This window comes from Salvelinus fontinalis, chromosome 2, assembly GCF_029448725.1.
Source record: "Salvelinus fontinalis isolate EN_2023a chromosome 2, ASM2944872v1, whole genome shotgun sequence".
Taxonomy (NCBI): Eukaryota; Metazoa; Chordata; class Actinopteri; order Salmoniformes; family Salmonidae; genus Salvelinus; species Salvelinus fontinalis.
This window is the reverse complement of record NC_074666.1, coordinates 34,248,727-34,267,075: the sequence shown is the minus strand read 5'-3', so window position 1 is coordinate 34,267,075 and position 18,349 is coordinate 34,248,727. Positions and strand designations below refer to the sequence as shown.

At 44.0% G+C, this 18,349-nt stretch overlaps 1 protein-coding gene across 1 annotated transcript in view; it reads left to right on the top strand.

Annotated features, from left to right (window-relative positions):
- LOC129817551 (WSC domain-containing protein 1-like) overlaps nucleotides 1–18,146 on the top strand; it is a 30,385-nt gene extending 12,239 nt beyond the window's left edge. The window contains exons 2-9 of the mRNA XM_055872936.1: nucleotides 2,193–2,897; nucleotides 3,155–3,269; nucleotides 4,395–4,588; nucleotides 6,687–6,808; nucleotides 13,632–13,824; nucleotides 14,023–14,187; nucleotides 14,445–14,645; nucleotides 17,189–18,146. Coding sequence (XP_055728911.1) covers nucleotides 2,489–2,897; nucleotides 3,155–3,269; nucleotides 4,395–4,588; nucleotides 6,687–6,808; nucleotides 13,632–13,824; nucleotides 14,023–14,187; nucleotides 14,445–14,645; nucleotides 17,189–17,535 — 1,746 coding nt within the window. The 5' untranslated portion in view covers nucleotides 2,193–2,488 and the 3' untranslated portion in view covers nucleotides 17,536–18,146. The remainder of the gene's footprint in view (nucleotides 1–2,192; nucleotides 2,898–3,154; nucleotides 3,270–4,394; nucleotides 4,589–6,686; nucleotides 6,809–13,631; nucleotides 13,825–14,022; nucleotides 14,188–14,444; nucleotides 14,646–17,188) is intronic.
- Nucleotides 18,147–18,349: the final 203 nt, after the last annotated feature.

The window sequence follows — 18,349 nt, the reverse complement described above, 5'->3', positions numbered from 1 at the left end:
TTGGTCTATTAACAGATTCACTGCATGGTAATGTCACCATGGAAATCCAAAACTATTTGGTAGATTATATTTTCTACCAGCAACTATCAGGAAATAACACCAATCTATTTTTGTTCACCTTTTTACAGTGTTAGTTTCACATTCTCCTCAATAACACTTGTGGCTGCAGCCGCATCACACCTATGTTCCTAGCCGCGCACTACAACAAAAGCTAGGTAGACTGTTGGAAAACTAAGCTAATTCTCATGCTATCGGGAGTTACATGTCTAGGTCTTCTAGGCATTTGAGATTTCCCTGTCTCTCCAAAATTCTGCCCTAATACAGTTGATGCCTTCTGTCTAGATTCTGAGAGCCTATCCAATGGCTGACTTAGCTAAGTAGATTTTTCTCCCTAGAGACCATCAAATAAAAATCCTGATTGGATCTTTTTGTTTTTGCTTCAGCATTAACTCTTCCCCTTTCCAAAACAAACTGAAGAAATTATATCAGAATATAATTTAAATGATAGAAAATAAATGATGAAATTGAAGTTATTAAAAATAATAAATCCTTTTATAAATCCTTAGGCCTTCCCTGGAGCAGTGGAGGCTGCTGAGGGGAGGATGGCTCATAATAATGTCTAGAACGGAGCGAATAGAATGGCATGAAACACATAAAAATCATGTGTTTGATACCATTCCGCCTATTCCGCTCCAGCCATTACCGCAAGCCCGTCCTCCCAAATTATGGTGCCAGCAACCTCCTGTGCTCTGAAGGCGTAGAAGGCCCTTACGATTTCCCACTGGCCTATACTCTCTTTGAGTGTTACAGGTCACAGCTAAACACTTCATTCACTGCTATACATGACCAAAATACTGAAAATAGTTTATTATTTTTAACACCCTCCTGCATCACATTATTCTCCAATCTTCATGGTAGAGTTTAACCTGTGTAGGTGGAGGAGCAGAGCCATTGATTTATCCATATTTTGAAAGATAAAACTCTAAAGTCGGGTGACATGTGTGCTTGTTTCATTGGAGCCAACCATAAATATCCCCCCTCAAGACAGTTTTATCACGTCATAATTTCCCACTGTGGTAATAGTGTATCTAGTGAAATCATCTTTTAGGAACTTTATTTAGATTTGGAAGCAGCAGGCAGATATTAACATGTTATCTGAGAGCACTATTACTTTCAAAGGAATAGTTCACCCAAATTACAAAATGGCATATTGGTTTCCTTAACCTATAAAGTATGACAGCAATCCATGTTTTGGTTTTGTTTACAGCTGGTACTGTTTCCAAAACATTTTAACATTTGTGACATAGATCTAATTCATGGTACCTGTATTAGTATTTTTCGCTCATCATGTCCAAATCATCAATAAGTGACTTAATTGAGCTACCTAATCAATTTGAGATAATTTAGGATGATTTGGACAAAAAATGCTAAGATACTGTAGGTACCATGACTTGCATTGGATTTGTGCCACAAATGCTAAAACGTTAGCATTTGGAAACAGTGCCAGAGAAACAAAACCAAAGCATGGATTACTGTCATACCTTGTCCATAGACTGCTTACAGGGTAAGGAAACCAACATGTAATTTTGTAATTTGGGTGAACTATCCCTTTAATGCTTTTGATGTGGGTCACAAATCCAGTTAAATGCTTTTGAAAATCACTAATTTCCATAACTCTCAATCTGAGTTGCCGCTTAAACATAATTGGTTTGATATGGTACAAATCGTCAAAAGATGGTTCACAAACCCATGTCTGTGGAGCTTTACAAATGTACCAACACACTGAGAAAAGTCAGGGAAACAAGAACATAATACAGATGGTGCTGTGATGCTGTCATGCTGCCAGTGTAATTGAGGCAGAATGATGGATATTTTCTAAGCCAAGACAAGCGTAAAGCTGAGAAACTGTTCTGTAGCTAACAGGAAGATAACCTCTTCCCACACACCCTCTGACACCAGATATAATATCACACCAGGTTCAGAGGAAAGACAAACAACAAATAGCAAGGGAAATTACTTTATGCTCACTGCTCTAGAACAGAAATACAATCTTATATGTCAACATGAACTGTAGATCTAATCCACAAAGCTATTGTATATACATTTCCCTCATATATTCTATAGGGGTTGTATACAAAGATAATTATATTCTGCCAATTAAAATCTTATTTGCTTCTATTTTGTTGCCCTAGGTGAAACTACTGGCTTCCAGGGTTTGCTGGCTGTTCTGTTGCCTTGGAGATTACTGTAAAGTCTGGCGCTGCTGTGACTCATCTGAGGGATCTGATTACACAGTGGTCTTTTTGGTCTCCTGTCCAGAGGCATGGCTATTAAGCGTGGAGCCTCATTAACCATCTGAAGCTGCAGCCAGGTAGCCTACCTACTGTCACTGGACTGATGGGGTTATAATGAAGCTGTAGATCCCTCACCCCTCTCTCTGGAATGGTGGCTCACTAAGAATCAAATAGCCACCAGCTGGACATTGGGAATGGCCACGCCCCTCTACAGGCTGCGTTGCTTCCTGCGGCGAGCTCAGATGCTCCTCCTCTTCTTGGGCATCGCCTACCTGATGGCAGGGAGCATTCTGCTGCTGCAGCGCTCCAGCCTGACCCTGAGGACCACCCAGCCACCAGGCAGCGCCAGCCTCTCTTCTCTCATGGCACTGCCAGCGCCTCCCACAGCCGTGAGGGCTGCCCCCGGCCTGGGCATGAGGGCGCGCTCCAGATGGGCAGCCCCCCAGGGCGTGTTGGGTGGTGGAATGGGCATCAAGATGGGGCGGCACTGGCCCACATCCCGGCACCTGAGGGTCCAACATCTGCACCGCCGCTGGTTCCACGGTCTGATGCCAGACGCACAGGAGCAGAGGGGTCCCCTACAAAGCAATACCAGGCACAAAGGTACCACCTACCCACTGCAACATTGTTTACTTTATTGCCAACATAGGTGTAGTTTAACCGCTGACTGCATACCAGACCTGGTTTAAATAGTATTTGTGAGTTAAATAGTACTCACTGACAGGACTGAGAGCCTAAAATCTGCTGCAAACCTGTGTTGCCATCACTTCTCAATAGTGTGTTGTACTAAATTATTAATATTGTTGTTTGAATGGATATAATATGGCTTTTCATTAACTGCTTTGTTTTGACATGGCAAGGGACCTACATGGGCTGCTTCATGCATGATGCCAATGATCAAGCCCTGGGGGGAACCGTGTTGTATGACCTGCGCAAAATGACCAGCTCTTTGTGTCAAGACACCTGCTCAGAAAGGTAATGAGTCTGGAACCATGGAGAGCTGCGGCTATTTGGTTAATTATTCTGTCTCAGTCGCTGGGATGAATAGATCCTGTGTTCCAATGGGGAAGAATGGTGGTGTGAGTGTGTGTGTGTGTGTGTGTGTGTGTGTGTGTGTGTGTGTGTGTGTGTGTGTGTGTGTGTGTGTGTGTGTGTGTGTGTGTGTGTGTGTGTGTGTGTGTGTGTGTGTGTGTGTGTGTGTGTGTGTGTGTGTGTGTGTGTGTGTGTGTGTGTGTGTGTGTGTGTGTGTGTGCGTGTGTGTGTAGTGGAAGGCCAGATCTGTGTTAGAGATGCAGAATAAGATATAATGGGTATTAGAGGAGTGTTAGTATACATTCAAATTAATGACAAAACTGTATAAATCAATTTATGCCAAAACCGTTAGCAGTGCAATATTCCACAGTACGTTTAGACACAGGAAATGATTGCCACAAAAACAAATAGGCAAAGCAAATAGAATCAATCAATGTGGACTGCTGGGAGGATATTCAGCCAGAATCATATGCCTGCTCAGCCTTTCCCCCACCCATGTGGAGAGTAGAGTCAAGCTTTTAGCTGTCAAATAAAAGTCTGGGAAATGTTTGGTGGAGCTCAAAGCAAATGCAAAAAGGTCATTTTGAATAGGTCCTCTCTTTCCAAGGAGAGAGGATAAAGATACTTGAGGTAGGATGACTCATGTCGCCCTTGGGATTAGAAAGGACCATCATCCACCCAGAGCTATTACTGTGATCTAGTCAACGGTGAAAACTGTTACCAGCCAGCACCACAGAGCAATGAATGCTGTGCTTCTCCGCTGCCTGCCCTGATTGATTCAAATAAAATGTTTAGTATTTATTCACATGCTGGCCTGGGGTTATGCAATCTGGTGTCCTTTGGGGCAAATTATCCCAAGGCTAATGATGGTTAAAGACAGCTCTGGGCTAAGGCACTGAGGTGTGTGTGTGTGTGTGTGTGTGTGTGTGTGTGTGTGTGTGTGTGTGTGTGTGTGTGTGTGTGTGTGTGTGTGTGTGTGTGTGTGTGTGTGTGTGTGTGTGTGTGTGTGTGTGTGTGTGTGTGTGTGTGTGTGTGTGTGTGACCTATGTGCTTGTCTCCTCTATGCAGTGGATACCGATTTGCAGGTCTGGAGTACGGAGCAGAATGTCACTGTGGTAACCACATCAGCAGCTCGCGGGCCCAGGAGGAGGACTGTAGCCTGGTCTGCAGGGGGGAGAGGGGCGAGAGGGGAGTCCCCTGTGGGGGTGTGGGGCGCCTCTCCATCTACAAGGTGGAGGAACAGCTCCCGGGACAGAGGAAATGTAAGTACATTCAATCTGGATAGAGCACTGGCTGATTGAATGGCTGTAAAACTTTACTAATCTCTGAACCCAGAACCACATCTCCTGAGCGCTGACCAACAGTGTCAAGAGAGACCAGTGCTTTAATAATGCTTACTGTACACTATATCAGCCATAGCCACAGGACTATGCACTGTGCAAGCATGGCACTGGAAGGAATAGCGGCCATTTTACGGGCTCCTGACCAATTGTGCTATTGTGTGTATTTCTTTTGCGCTGATCTTAACTTTTTTTGTACGTAATGTTTCCGCCGTCGTTTCCTATGATCATCAGAACAGATATCACTAACCTCAATTTGGAGGAGGACTTCTACTTCAGGCCCAACTCCCCGGCACTTGAAAAAGGTGCGTGCTTATTCCCCTCCTGTACTTCCTGTTCACCCACGACTGCGTGGCAGCACACAACTCACCATCATTAAGTTTGCCGACGACATGACGGTGGTGGGCCTGATTACCGCCGACGATGAGACAGCCTATAGGGAGGAGGTCATAGACCTGGAAGTGTAGTGCCAGGACAACAACCTCTCCCTCAACATCAGCAAGACAAAAGAGCTGATCGTGGACTACAGGAATTGGAAGGCCAAGCACACCTCATCCACATCGACTGGGTTGTAGTGGAGCAGGTCAAGAGCTTCAAGTTCCTAGGTGTTCACATCACTAAGAAATAATCATGGTCCACACACACCAACACAGTTGTGAAGAGTGCACGACAACGGCTCTTCCCCCTCAGGATGCTGAAAAGATACGGAATGGGCCCTCAGATAATCAAAAGGTTCTTCAGCTGCGCCATTGAGAGCATCTTGACTAGTTTCATCACCGCTTGGTTCGGCAACTGCTTGGCATCCGATCGCAAGGCGCTTCAGAGAGTAATTAACCAATAGCTACCCGGACTATCTGCATTGACCCTTTTTGCATTGTCTTTTGACTCATCACATACGCTGCCATTACTGTTTATTATCTATCCTGTTGCCTAATCAAATCAAATCAAGCTTTATTTCTACAGCACATTTCAGACATGGAATGCACCACAATGTGCTTCACAGGAAAAACGAATTAAAACTAGAAAATATTTACTACACAAACATAAGAGGATAAAAAACTAAAGAATAACAATAAAAACTGAACGACTAAAAAGCACCCTAAGGAAAACAAAGCTAAAAAGGTGTGTTTTAAGATTTATTTTAAAAATGTCCACAGTTTCGGCCCCCATCAGGTTCTCTGGCAGGCTATTCCAGAGGCAGGGGGCATAATAACTAAAGGCTGCCTCTCCATGCCTCTTGGTCCTAGGCTTTGGGATAGTTTAAGGCCAGTGCCAGAGCACTTGAGGGACCTACTGGGTACATAACGTAAAAGCATGTCTGACATGTATTGGGGTGCACAATTGTGGATTGATTTAAATAAAAGAATCTTCAAATGAATTCTAAACTTACAGGCAGTCAGTGCAGAGACCTAAAACCGGTGTAATGTGTGCTGCAGCATTCTGTATGTTTTGCAATGGCCAATGGCTTTCTTGGGTAGCCCAGACAGAAGAGCATTACAGCAGTCAAGCCTGTTTGTAATAAAAGCATAGATGAGTCTCTCTGTATCAGCCTGGGAGAGAAATCCTATTGCCTAGTCACTTTATCTATACCTATATGTACCTCAATTACCTCGTACCCCTGCACATCAACTCGGTACTGTCACCCCGTGTATATAGCCAAGTTATCATTACCCGTTGTGTATTTATTCCTCGTGTTTCTATTTTTCTATAATTTTTTTTAACATGTCACTTCATTGTTGTGAAGGGCCAGTAAGTAAGCATTTCACTGTTAGTCTACACCTGTTGTTTACGAAGCATGTGACAAAATAAAATTTGATGTGAAAATTTGATTTAGCAATTTGTTAAGTTGATAATAGATAGATTTCTATGGCCAATGTTTCCTTTAAGCTTGGCAGTGTAAGACTATGCTTGTAGATCATTTGACATGATCAATACAGAGAAACATATAGACAAATTCAAGGAATGTAGCTATGTTTATAAGATGTGGTCTGATGTCTGCATACCTCTGTTCTACTCATAGTCAGAAACGTCCGCTATGGTGGCTGCTTCAAGGTTCCAAAGAACACCACCAACACCTTCCCTGTCTACTCCTTTCAACCAAACTCCACTTCACAGACCTGCATCGAGACCTGCACAGATAAGGTTTGATTCTGTTACCAAAAAGAAACTCTGAAAACCACTGAACCATTTATTTCATCTTCACTACCAGCCCAGACCCCAGTCTTCCTCACACAGACCTAGGAGTGAGGTATCATCGATCATGGCCTGTCTCTGTCTCTGCTCCCTGGAGATGGGAGATGGGAATGGCATGGCTCTGTGTGATTGAGCGCCTGGAACACCATTTGACTGTTTAAGGTTTAATGTCCCTCTAAGGAGAAATAGATGGGCTCTGGAATCAGTCCTTCACGCTGAATGGGTGCATCAGTTGGGTCAAATCAAATCAAATCAAAGTTTATTGGTCACGTACACAGATTAGCAGATGTTATCTCAGGTGCAGCAAAATGTGTGTGCTTCTAACTCCAACAGTGCAGTAAAAAAAAAAAAAAATCTGTACAAGCAATGTCAGAGACAGGAATATAAATATATAGTATACAGTACCAGTCAAAAGTTTCTCATTCAAGGGTTTTTCTTATTTTTTAAAAACTATTTTCTACATTGTAGAATAGTAGTGAAGACATCCAAACTATGAAATAACACATATGGAATCAAGTAATAACCAAAAAAGTGTTTAATAGATTTTAGATTTTAGATTTTTTCAAAGCATGCACCCTTTGCCTTGATGACAGCTTTGCACACTCTTGGCATTCTCTCAACCAGCATCACTTGGAATGCTTTTTCAACAGTCTTGAAGGAGTTCCCACATATGCTGAGCACTTGTCAGCTTGTAGGTGTATTGGGTCATTGTCCTGTTGAAAAAACGATAGTCCCACTAAGCGCAAACCAGATGGGAAGGCGTATCGCTGCAGAATGCTGTGGTAGCCATGCTGGTAAAGTATGTCTAGAATTCAAAATAAATCACTGACAGTGTCACCAGCAAAGCACCCCCACACATCACACCTCCTCCGTGCTTCACGGTGGGAACCACACACGCGGAGATCATCCGTTCACCTACTCTGCGTCTCACAAAGACACAACGGTTAGAACCAAAATTCTCAAATTTGGACTCATCAGACTAAAGGACAGATTTCCACCAGTCTAATGTCCATTGCTTTTTTTTCCTTCTTTTTTTTGGCCCAAGCAAGTCTCTTCTTCTTATTGGTGTCCTTTAGTAGTGGTTTCTTTGCAGCAAATCGATCATTAAGACCTGATTCAAGCAGTCTCTTCTGAACAGTTGATGTTGAGATGTGTCTGTTACTTGAACTCTGTGAAGCATTTATTTGGACTGCAATTTCTGAGGCTGGTAAATCTAATGAACTTATCCTCTGCAGCAGAGGTAACTCTGGGTCTTCCTTTCCTGTGTTGGTCCTCATGAGAGACAGTTTCATCATAGCGCTTGATGGTTTTTGCAACTGCACTTGAAGAAACTTTCAAAGTTCTTGAAATGTTCTGGATTGACTGCCCTTCATGTCTTAAAATAATGATGGACTGTCATTTCTCTTTGCTTATTTGAGCTGTTCTTGCCATAATAAGGACTTGGTCTTTTTACCAAATAGGGCCATTTTTTGTATACCCCCCTACCTTGTCACAACACAACTGATTGGCTCAAACGCATTAAGAAGGAAATAAATTCAAAAAAATGTACTTTTAACAAGGCACACCTGTTTATTCCAAATCAAAACCAATTTTATTGGTCACATATACGTGGTTAACATATGTTGCGAGTGTAGCGAAATGCTTGTGCTTCTAGTTCCGACAGTGCAGCAATATATAACAAGTAATATCTAACAATTACACAACAAAAACCTAATACACACACATCAAAGTAATAAGAATGGAATAGGAATGTATAGAAATATGGATGAGCAATGTCAGAGCAGCATAGGCTAAGATGCAATAGATAGTATATAAAACAGTATATACATATGAGATGAGTAATGCAAGATATGTACACATTGTTAAATTGGCATTATTGTAGTGACTAGTGTTCCATTTATTAAAGTGGCCAATGATTTCAAGTCTGTATATAGGCAGCAGCCTCTCTATGCTAGTGATGGCTGTTTCCACCTTCTCCACTGCTGTCCTGTCGATTTGGATAGGGGGGTGCTACCACGATCATCTCCTTTTGTTTTGTTGATGTTGAGAGAGAGAATTTTCCTGACACCACACTCCAAGAGCCCTCACCTCCTCCCTGTAGGCTGTCTCGTCGTTGTTGGTGATCAAGCCTACTATTGTTGTGTCGTCTGCAAACTTGATGATTGTGTTGGATGCGTACATGGCCACGCAGTCATGGGTGAAGAGGGAGTACAGGAGGGTGCTGAGAGCGCACCCTTGTGGGGCCCCAGTGTTGAGGATCAGAAAAGTAGAGGTGTTGTTTCATACCTTCACCACTTGTGGGCGGGCCATCAGGAAGTCGAGGACCCAATTGCACAGGTTGGGGTTGAGACCCAGGGCCTCAAGCTTAATGGGTACTATGGTGTTGAATGCTGAGCTATAGTCAATTAACAGCATTCTTACATTCCTCTTGTCCAGATTGGATAGGGCAGTGTGATGGCAATTGCATCATCTGTGGACCTATTGGGGCAGTAAGCAAATTGAAGTGGGTCTAGGGTGACACGTAAGGTGGAGGTAATATGATACTTGACTAGTCTCTCAAAGCACTTCATGATGACAGAAGTGAGTGCTACAGGGCGATAGTAATTTAGTTCAGTTAACTTTGCGTTCTTGAGTACAGGAACAATGGTGGCCATCTTGAAGCATGTGGGGACAACAGACTGGGATAGGGAGAGATTGAATATGTCCGTAAACACACCAGCCAGCTGGTTAGCACATGCTCTGAGCTCACGTCAAAGGATGCCATCTGGGCCGGCAGCCTTGCGAAGGTTAACACGTTTAAACGTTTTACTCACGTCGGTCACGGAGGAGAGCCTACAGTCCTTGGTAGCTGGCCGCGTCAGTGGCACTGTTTTATCCTCAAAGCGGGCAAAGAACGTGTTTAGCTTTTCTGGCAGCAAGACGTCTGGGGCCGCGAAGTGGTCGTTTTTTTTTTTGTAGTCCGTAATTGTCTGTAAATCCTGCCACATACATCTCGTATCTGAGCCGTTGAAATGCGACTCCACTTTGTATCGATATTGACATTTTGCCTGTTTGATTGCCTTGCGGAGGGAACGATCACTCTGTTTGTATTCTGCCATGTTCCCAGTCATCTTGCCATGGTTAAATATGGTGGTTCGTGCTTTCAGTTTTGCGCGAATGCTGCCATCTATCCATGGTTTCTGGTTAGGGTAGGTTTTAATAATCACAGTGGGTACAACATCTCCTATACACTTCTTGATAAACTCAGTGACCGTTTCGGTGTACACATCCATATTATTCTCAGATACTACCTGGAACATATCCCAGTCCTCGTGATTAAAACAATCTTGAAGCATGGATTCCAATTGGTCAGACCAACATTGAATAGTCCTTAGCACGGGTGCGTCCTGTTTGAGTTTCTGCCTATTGGAAGGGAGGAGCAAAATGGAGTCGTGGTCAGATTTGCCGAAAGGAGGGCGGGGGAGGGCCTGATATGCATCCCAAAAGAGTAGAGTAACATTGGTCCAGTGTTTTTCCAGCACGAGTGCTACAGTCAATATGCTGATAGAATTTAGGTAACCTTTTCCTCAAATTTGCTTTGTTAAAATCCCCAGCTACAATAAATGCAGCCTCAGGATATATGGTTTCCAGTTTGCATAAAGTCTAGTGAAGTTCCTTGAGGGCCATCGTGGTATCTGCTTGAGGGGAGACATACACGGTTGTGACAACAATAATAATTCTCTTGGGAGATAATATGTTTGGCATATTATTGTGAGGAATTCTAGGTCAAGTGAACAAAATTAATTGAGTTCCTGTATGTTGTTTCAATTACACCATAAGTCGTTAATCATGAAACATACATCCCCGCCCTTCTTCTTCCTGGAGAGATGTTTATTCCTTTCAGCACGATGCACTGAGAATCCATGTGGCTGTACTGATTCCGACAGCATATCCCGAGAGAGACATATTTACATGAAACAGAGTATGTTACAATCCCTGATGTCTCTGGAAAGCAATCCTTGACCTGATCTCGTCTACTTTGTTATCTAGGGACTGGACATTAGCGAGTAATATACTCGGAAGCTGTGGGTGGTGTGCGCACCTCCTAAGTCTGACTAGAAGACTGCTCCGACTCCCTCTCCTCTGGCGTCGTTGTTTTGGGTCGGCCTCTGGGATCAGTTCAAATGCCCTGGGTGGTGCGAAGAAAGGGTCTGCTTCGGGAAAATCATATTCCTGGTCGTAGTGCTGGAAAGTTGACGCCACTCTGATATCCTATAGTTTTTTCCGGCTGTATGTAATAACACTTAAGATTTTCTGGGATAACAATGTAATAAATAATACATAAAACAACAAAATACTGCAACCCTTCCTAAGGACTAAAAGCGAGGCAGCCCTCTCTGTCGGAGCCATTTTGTAAATTGAAATGCATTCCAGGTCATGAAGCTGGTTGAGAGAATGCCAAGAGTGTGCAAAGCTGTCATCAAGGCAAAGGGTGGCTATTTGAAGAATCTCAAATATAAAATATATTTTGATTTGTTTAACACTTTTTTATTTACTACATGATTCCATATCTGTTATTTCATAGTTGATGTCTTCACTATTATTCTACAATGTATAAAATAGTCAAATAAAGAAAACCTTTCCAATGAATAGGTGTGTCCAAACTTTTGACTGGTACTGTACATGTACTTATAATGGTGTGTATATACAGTGTGAACAGTATATGAATAGAAAGTTGTGTACAGCAGTAGTTATGTAGAATGAGCCATGAATAGAATATAGTATATTTACAGTGCATTCAAAAAGTATTCGGACCCAACCTTTTTTCCACATTTTGTTACATTACAGCCTTATTCTAAAATTGATTCAATTACATGTTTTCCTCATCAATCTACACACAATACCCCATAATGATGAAACGAAAACACGTTTTTAGACATTTTAGCAAATTTATAAAAATAAAAATAAACTGAAATACCTTAGTTACATAATTATTCAGACCCTTTGCTATGAGACTTGACATTGAGTTCAGGTGCATCCTGTTTCCATTGATCATCCTTGAGATGTTTTTACAACTTGATTGGAGTCCACCTGAGGTAAATTCAATTGATTGGACATAAATTGGAAAAGCACACACCTGTCTATATAAGGTCGCACAGTTGACAGTGCATCTGGCCAGAACAGTGACTGAGGTTCAGGGCACTGGGCGGAGGCCGGCTAGTGGTGACTGATTAACAGTCTGATGGCCTGGAGACAGAAGCTGTTTCTCAGCTTCTCGGTCCCAGCTTTAATGAACCTGCACGGTCTCCGCCTTCTAGATGGTAGCGGGGTGAACAGGTCTTGACTCGGGTGGCTGAGGTCCTTGATGATGTTCTTGGCTTTCCTGTGACACCGGGTGCTGTAGATATCCTGGAGGACAGGCAGTGTGCCACCAGTGATGCATTGGGCTGACTGTACCAACCTCTGGAAAGCCCTGCAGTGGCGGACAGTGCAATTGCCTTACCAGGCAGTGATACAGCCTGACAGAATGCTCTCAATGGTGCATCTGTAGAGGTTTTTGAGGGTTTTCTGGGCCAAGCCAAATTTTTTCAGCCTCCAGAGGTTGAAGAGGAGCTGTTGCGCATTCTTCACCATGCTGTCTGTGTGAAGGGACCATTTCCGGTTGTCAGTGATGTGCACGCTGAGGATCTTGAAGCTTTTGACCCTCTCCATTGCGTCCCCATCGATGTGGATGGGGGGCGTGCTCTCTCTGTTGTCTCCTGTAATCCACTATCAGCTCCTAAGTTTTGTTGACGTTGAGGGAGAGGTTATGATCCTTGCACCACTCTGCCAGGGCTCTCTTCTCCTCCATGTAGGCTGTCTCATCAATGTGTATAATCAGGCCTACCACTGTTGTGTCGTCAGCAGCTTGATTGAGTTGGAGATGTGTGGCCACACAGTCATGGGTGAACAGGGAGTACAGGAGGGGACTGAGCACGCGTGGCGGAGGTGTTGTTGCCTACCTTCACGACTTTGGGGTCAGCCCATCAGGAAGTCTAGGATCCAGTTGCACAGGGTGGGGTTCAGACCCTGGTCCCTGAGCTTAGTGATGAGCTTGGAGGGCACTATGGTGTTGAATGCTGAGCTATAGCCGAAGAATAGCCTTCTTACATAACTATTTATCTTGTCCAGGTGGGATAGGGAAGTGTGCAGTGCAATGGTGATTGCGTCGTCCGTGGATCAGTTGGGGCGATATGCCAATTGTAGTGGGCCTAGGATGTTGAGTGAGGTGGTCCTCTGCTCTGCTCTACACACATGGTTGGAAGAAATATCACAGACTTGTCTATGTGATGATAATCGTGTATTTGATTTAGCCTATTCACTCTGTATGTGTGTGTACGTTTGTGCTTTGTGTGTATTTACATTAGCGCATCTTCCAGTGCCCAGTGTCAATAAACAAAGAGAACTGTACCAGCATATAACACAATTGCCTCTCTCCAGAGTCAGTCTCGATAGAAATTGTAATTCCATTTTGTGTGGAGGTGATGGGGGCTTTACAATATTGAATAGGAAAAAACTAAGACAACTTGTGCAAAAAACATCTGAACTTTAGAAAAAAAGGAATCAAAGAAAATGGAGCAGGAGTGGTTCAGACATCTTATATAACCCACCCATCATGTCACCCAATGGTAAAATCACATCCAATCCACCAGAGGAGGAATGAGTGACCAGTCATGTTCCTTGCACTGTAAATTACTGCTTGAAGTTATGCCTCTGATGTTTTTTATTGATCCTGGTTCGGTTTCTACTGCAGGAGCTCCCACTGGCTGTGTTGAGGAAGCCACATTGTTACTGCGTCCGGGCCTCGTTTCTGTTTAGACTGAGTCAACGTTTGCCACTGGACCAGCCATGTCTGGAGACTAATGGCACAGAACACACTGATTCCTCCATCTCCACTTCCCCATCTGACCAAGACTACTACCAGGTCTACCAGACACCTGTACTTGGTGAGAGCCTTGAATAACCTTTAGTTTCACCGATACTGCAGTCCAAGTTTTCAATCATAAAAAATATATGGACTTTATACTTCACTGCAACTGTAATTAAACTCTTAGCAACAGCATGCTACAATACCGTATCTCAGCGATAGATCAATGGCGTGTTTCTATGGCGATGTTCAACCCTGCTGGTTCTGCCTCATTCAGACTCTAGATGCAAAGAGAGGACATTTCTGCCTGAGAGGTCTACCTCCCTGGTGGCTCTCTCAAGCTTCCCCGGAGCTGGAAACACCTGGGTACGCCACCTGATCGAGCTAGTGACAGGCTACTACACTGGTAGCTTCTACTTTGATGGCGCGCTTTACAATAGAGGTGAGGCTGTGAACACAGCTCAGGTGTTGTGATGGATAATAGCACATACTGTGAATGCTTGATGTTTCTCTACTGAAATGTATCATTGCATGTTTTTAAGTATGCGCTAAAAATTGTTTTACCATGGAGCTCTCATAGAGAATTTCCAATGAATGCACTTGTACAGTACTTACAAATGGCAATAACAGCTTGAATGCTCTGTGACGCATACGTTTTCAGATGTTTGATCATCTTGGGTATCTGGGTTTTTCTACCAGGTTTCAAAGGGGAGAAGGACTACTGGAAGAGTGGGCGTAGCATCTGTGTTAAGACACATGAGAGTGGTCAGAGAGAAATAGAGATGTTTGACTCTGCCATCCTGCTGATCCGTAACCCCTACCGTTCCCTCATGGCAGAGTTCAACCGGAAGTGTGCTGGACACCTGGGCTATGCCACAGACGCACAGTGGAGGAGCAAAGGTAACACCACACAACAAGCACAGCTCAGTGTTTAGGGAAATATGGTGACAAATGTTCACGTCAGCTGCTATACCTCGCTGCATAGACTCTGAACGTGAGATGTCAGCATAGTCTCTACACATCGCACATTGATAAGATACACTACATTACCAAAAGTAGGTGGACACCTTCTCATCGAACATCTCATTCCAAAGTCATGGGCATTAATATGGAGTTGGTCCCCCCCTTTGCTGGTATAACAGCCTCCACTCTTCTGGGAAGGCTTTCCACTTGTCACGTTCCTGACCTGTTTTCTGGTGTTTTTTATGTGTGTGATGGTCAGGGCGTGAGTTTTGGGTGGGCAGTTTATGTTTTCCGTTTCTATGTTGGTTTTGGGTTGCCTGGTATGGCTCTTGATTAGAGGCAGGTGTTTTGCGTTTTCCTCTAATTGAGAGTCATATTAAGGTAGGGTGTTCTCACTGTTTGTTTGTGGGTGATTGTCACTGTGTCTGTGTTTGTTACACCACACGGTACTGTCTCGTCTCGGTCGTTCCTGTTTATGTGTTCCTCGTTTCATGTAAGTTCATAGTTTAGGTCTGTCTAGTTCGTTTTGTTGTTTTGTAAAATTATTCAAGTGTTCGTCGTGTGTTTAGTTTCGTCTTGTTTAATAAAGTTCATTATGTATTCACAACCCGCAGCGCCTTGGTCAACTCACTCACCGAAAGAGAGCCGTTACACCACTACTGTTGCAGGGACTTGTTTCCATTCAGCCACAAGAACATTAGTGAGGTCGAGCACTGATGTTGGGGGATTAGGCCTGGCTCGCAGTCAGCGTTTCAATTCACCCCAAAGGGGTTTGATGGGGTTGAGGTCAGGGCTCTGTGCAGGCCAGTCATGTTCTTCCACACCAATCTCAACAAACCATTTCTGTATGGACCTCGCTTTGTGCATGGGGACATTACCATGCTGAAACAGGAAAGGGCATTCTCCAAACTGTTGGCAGCACAAATCATCTAGAATGTCATTGTATGCTGTGGCGTTAAGATTTCCCTTTACTGGAACTAAAGGGCCTAGCCCGAGCCATGAATACCAGCCCCAGACCACTAACTTTACAGTTGGCACTATGATTCATCTGTCGGACTGAGAGATGGTGAAGCTTTTCAATTCAAATCGAATAGGTGTAGATGTTAAAGTGAAATGCTTACTTACAAGCCCTTAACCAACAATGCAGTTTTAAGAAAAATACCCCCGCCCAAATGTTTTTATAAAAGTAAACAAATAATTAAAGAGCAGCAGTAAAATAACAATAGCGAGGCTATATACAAGGGGTACCGGTACAGAGTCAATGTGCGGGGGCACTGGTTAGTCGAGGTAATTGAGGTAATATGTATGTGTAGTTAGAGTCATTAAAAGTGACTATGCATAGATAATAACAGAGAGTAGCAGCTAAAAGAGGGGGGGCAATGCAAATAGTCTGGGTAGCAATTTGATTATATGTTCAGAAGCCTCTTGGACCTAGATTTGGTGCTCCAGTACCACTTGCCGTGCGGTAGCAGAGAGAACAGTCTATGACTTGGGTGGCTGGAGTCTTTGACCATTTTTAGGGCCTTCTGACACCGCCTGGTATAGAGGTCCTGGATGGCAGACCTCTACACCACTACCCTCTGTAGTGCCTTGCGGTCGGAGGCCGAGCAGTTGCCATAACCAGGCAGTGATGCAACCGGTCAGGATGCTCTCGATGGTGCAGCTGTAGAACCTTGTGAGGATCTGAGGACCCATGCAAATCTTTTCAGTCTCCTGAAGGGGAATAGGTTTTGTCGTGCCCTCTTCACAACTGTCTTGGTGTGCTTGGACCATGTTAGTTTGTTGGTGATGTGGACGCCAAGGAACTTTAAGCTCTCAAACTGCTCCACTACAGCCCCGTCAATGAGACTGGTGGCATGCTCGGTCCTCCTGCCACTGCTCCAGAGTCCAATGAGTTTTACACCACTCCAGCTGACGGTTGGCATTGCGCATGGTAATCTCAGCCTTGTGTGCGGCTGCTTGGCCATGGAAACCCATTTCACGAAGCGTCCGATGAACAGTTATTGTGCTGACATTGCTTCCAGAGGCAGTTTGGAACTCGGTAGTGAATGTTGCAACCGAAGACAGACGATTTTTACATTCTACGAGCTTCAGCACTCGGCGGTCCAGTTCTGTGAGCTTGTGTGGCCTAAGATTTTGCGGCTGGGCCGTTGTTGCTCCTAGAAGCTTCCACTCCACAAAAACAGCACTTACAGGTGACTGGGCAGCTCTAGCAGGGCAGAAATTTGATGAACTGACTTGTTGGAAAGGTGGCATCCTATGACGGTGTCACATTGAAAGTCACGGAGCTCTTTAGTAAGGCCATTCTCCTATGAATGTTTATCTATGGAGATTGCATTGCTGTGTGCTCAATTGTATACACATGTCAGCAACGGGTGTTGTTGAAATAGCCGAATCCACTAATTTGAATCCACTAATTTGTCCACATACTTTTGTATATAAAGTGTACCTATTTTCCCCCTCTCCTCTGTTTACTTCAGAATGGCCAGAGTTTGTTGACAGCTACGCCCCCTGGTGGGCGTCCCACGCTCTGAGCTGGTTGCAGTTTGGCCGTCGCCTGCTGGTGGTACACTACGAGGAACTGCAGAGGGCGCTCTTCCCCCAGCTCCGCCTCCTCACCTTGTTCCTCAATGCCACCATGATGGAGGAGAGGCTGATGTGTGCCAAAAGCAACCAGGATGGACACTTCAAACGCTCTGGGGGGGCCCAGCGACCTTCCTTCGACCCCTTTACAGCAGAGATGAGGAGCACCATCGATTCCTACATCCTCAGGGTGGACCAGGCCCTGAGGGACAGGAACTACAATGGCCTGCCACACAAATACTAACCCAGATGAACACCAGCTCATCCACACTACAGCCCGAAAGGACATGACAACAAATGAAGGGGGAAGGTGCAATCTCTGCCACCACTCCAACGGGATTTGTCCAGCCAACTAATTAGCATGGTTGGGTGAAAGTTTTTAGATGTGTTGAAGAATTCTGTCAGCTACAAAACATTTCCAGAAGAGTGGCTCAGAGGGAAAGTGACTGTATGAACACACCAATGATGCACTTGACATTGCCAACCCACTGTGAATAGCTGCAGAGAGTTGTGGAATAACATTGAGTTAGACTTTAGTGTGAACTGTCAGTTTCACTGGGATGAAAAGATTGCTGAATATTACAGCTCCTGCTGAAAGTGACACATTCCCCTTTTTACTGCAGACATTAGGAGTATGGAACAATTGCCTGTCTGCACAAACAATTCAATCAAGCATTGTAGACTGTGAGTCCTTTAGCTTGTATTGGAATCATAGGTCGTTTGAATTTGTTTGGGATTCTTGTAATGTTTAATATCAGTTTTACTGATAGAGGGCGGTTAAACAGAAAACATGCCATCCAACAATGTAATCTGGTTGTTGTATTGGACTTTTGCTAATTAAATGTCCTATGTTTAGCTCTATTGTCAGGTTTTTCATTATTGGTTGAATGATGACTCACATCTTGTTGTGGTAGTCAGTGGGTAGTGAAACTGAAGTGTTTGGTCTTATGCAGGCTTTTTTGTTTGTTTGTAGTTGTATCAGTTTGTAAGTGGCTTCCATTCCTCTGAGAGACCTAAAGTGACATTGTACTGGGTAAACAGCCCATTCGTAGCATTGT